The sequence below is a fragment of the Anopheles cruzii genome, unplaced genomic scaffold (genome assembly GCF_943734635.1).
Source record: "Anopheles cruzii unplaced genomic scaffold, idAnoCruzAS_RS32_06 scaffold03053_ctg1, whole genome shotgun sequence".
NCBI classification, from domain to species: Eukaryota; Metazoa; Arthropoda; class Insecta; order Diptera; family Culicidae; genus Anopheles; species Anopheles cruzii.
Window position 1 is genome coordinate 920 of NW_026456638.1, and position 1,590 is coordinate 2,509.

The following is a 1,590-nucleotide window of genomic DNA, read 5'->3' on the forward strand; positions in this document are numbered from 1 at the left end:
CTCGATGCTTGTCAAACTTTCTTACGTCTCCATTTCGTGTGCTAGGTTGAGTGAAAATTTTATCGCGTCGAATTAAAAGCCAGAAAAAAGTTGTCCACCGCTCGTCTGGTGCCTATATTTGTTTGTCAATCAGAAGAGAACCATCGCATCTTGCCTGTGCACGATAATTTGTGGGGAATAATCGCAACGGTGTCTGTTTTCAATCGCTTCAAATCACAGCGGGCAAAGCGATCGATTGTGTAGAGAATCTCCCACGGCAGTAAGCGGCGCTGGTGCTAGCAATCGAACTGTAATCGTAGCAAACATTTCAAGTTGTGCTTTTTAGAGCTTGTTATTAAGTGAATTTGGCAAACTCCTGGTGAATCCCATCTAGTCAAGCGTTCTACAACCGATTCGAAACAATGGGACGAAAGAAGAAGAAGGCATCGAAGCCCTGGTGCTGGTATCCTTTTACAAATCACTTACCATGTATTAAAACCCCACGTTTGGCCACTTCAACGTCACATAATCGATAAACGTATTGAGTTTGTTTGACAACCAATTTTAATGAATTAACTAGCTGAAATTACCCAAAGGACCCGTTAACTCTCGGGCGAATGTTGATTATGTAACGTTTGTTTGTGCGCTTCCATCAACCCCTTGGCCGTAGAGCCGTGTGTGTGTACGATACTTTTCCTTAGCGGAACTGCGCGAAAATCGTGCCTTTTTCCGTGCCACAGGTACTGCAATCGGGAGTTTGACGACGAGAAAATCCTGGTCCAGCATCAGAAGGCGAAACACTTCAAATGCCACATTTGCCACAAAAAGCTGTATACGGGACCCGGTCTCTCCATACACTGTATGCAGGTGCACAAGGAATCGATCGACAAAGTGCCCAACTCACTGCCGAATCGGTCAAACATAGTGATCGAAATCTACGGCATGGAAGGTATACCATCGGAGGACATCCGAGAGCACGAGAAGCAGAAGAACGGTAACCGGTCGGAATCGGAAGAGGAAGAACCGGCACACAAGAAGGTGAAACAGCAGGATGGTAAGCGCGAGATTTGGTCGATATGTTGGTTTCTGTTCCTCCAATCGTCGGTCATGTTCTTTCTTACCAGCATCGCTAGCGCAGGGTATGATCATGCAAAACATGATGCCTCCACACCTGCAGGCAGCCTACGGCATGAATCCAATGATGGGCGCAATGGGTGGCATGAACCCATACATGGTACCACCGGGCATGCAGATGATGCCGGCAATGATGGCCGCTGGCACCAGACCGCTGTTTCCGTCGGCTGCGGTTAGCACCGCCACGGTTCCAACCTCCTCGAAACCGACGTTCCCCGCGTACAGCTCGGCCACGATCAGTGCGCCTCCGACTACTAACAGTGCTATTTCTGCGGCCGCTGCTGCTAACAGTAGTAATGCGAATAATGGACTCGGCGGGGACTCGGGCAAGGCGGCCTCATCTGTGATATCTCACGCGGGCTCGGGGACATCGAAAATTGTGCACCCTCCAGAGGATGTCAGCCTTGAGGAGATCCGCGCTCGGAAGCCACAGTATCAGAGTCAAGTACAGAAAGCCATTCAACAGTTGTTGCAGCA

At 49.3% G+C, this 1,590-nt stretch overlaps 1 protein-coding gene across 1 annotated transcript; it reads left to right on the forward strand.

The window, feature by feature from the left end:
- Positions 1 to 334: 334 nt before the first annotated feature.
- LOC128276917 (BUB3-interacting and GLEBS motif-containing protein ZNF207-like) lies at positions 335 to 1,584 on the forward strand (the record flags this gene model as incomplete). Its single annotated transcript, XM_053015377.1, has 3 exons — positions 335 to 442; positions 720 to 1,033; positions 1,104 to 1,584. Coding segments are annotated over exons 1-3 (836 nt in total), but the record flags the coding sequence as incomplete, so codon positions are not given.
- Between the last annotated feature and the right edge of the window lie 6 nt (positions 1,585 to 1,590).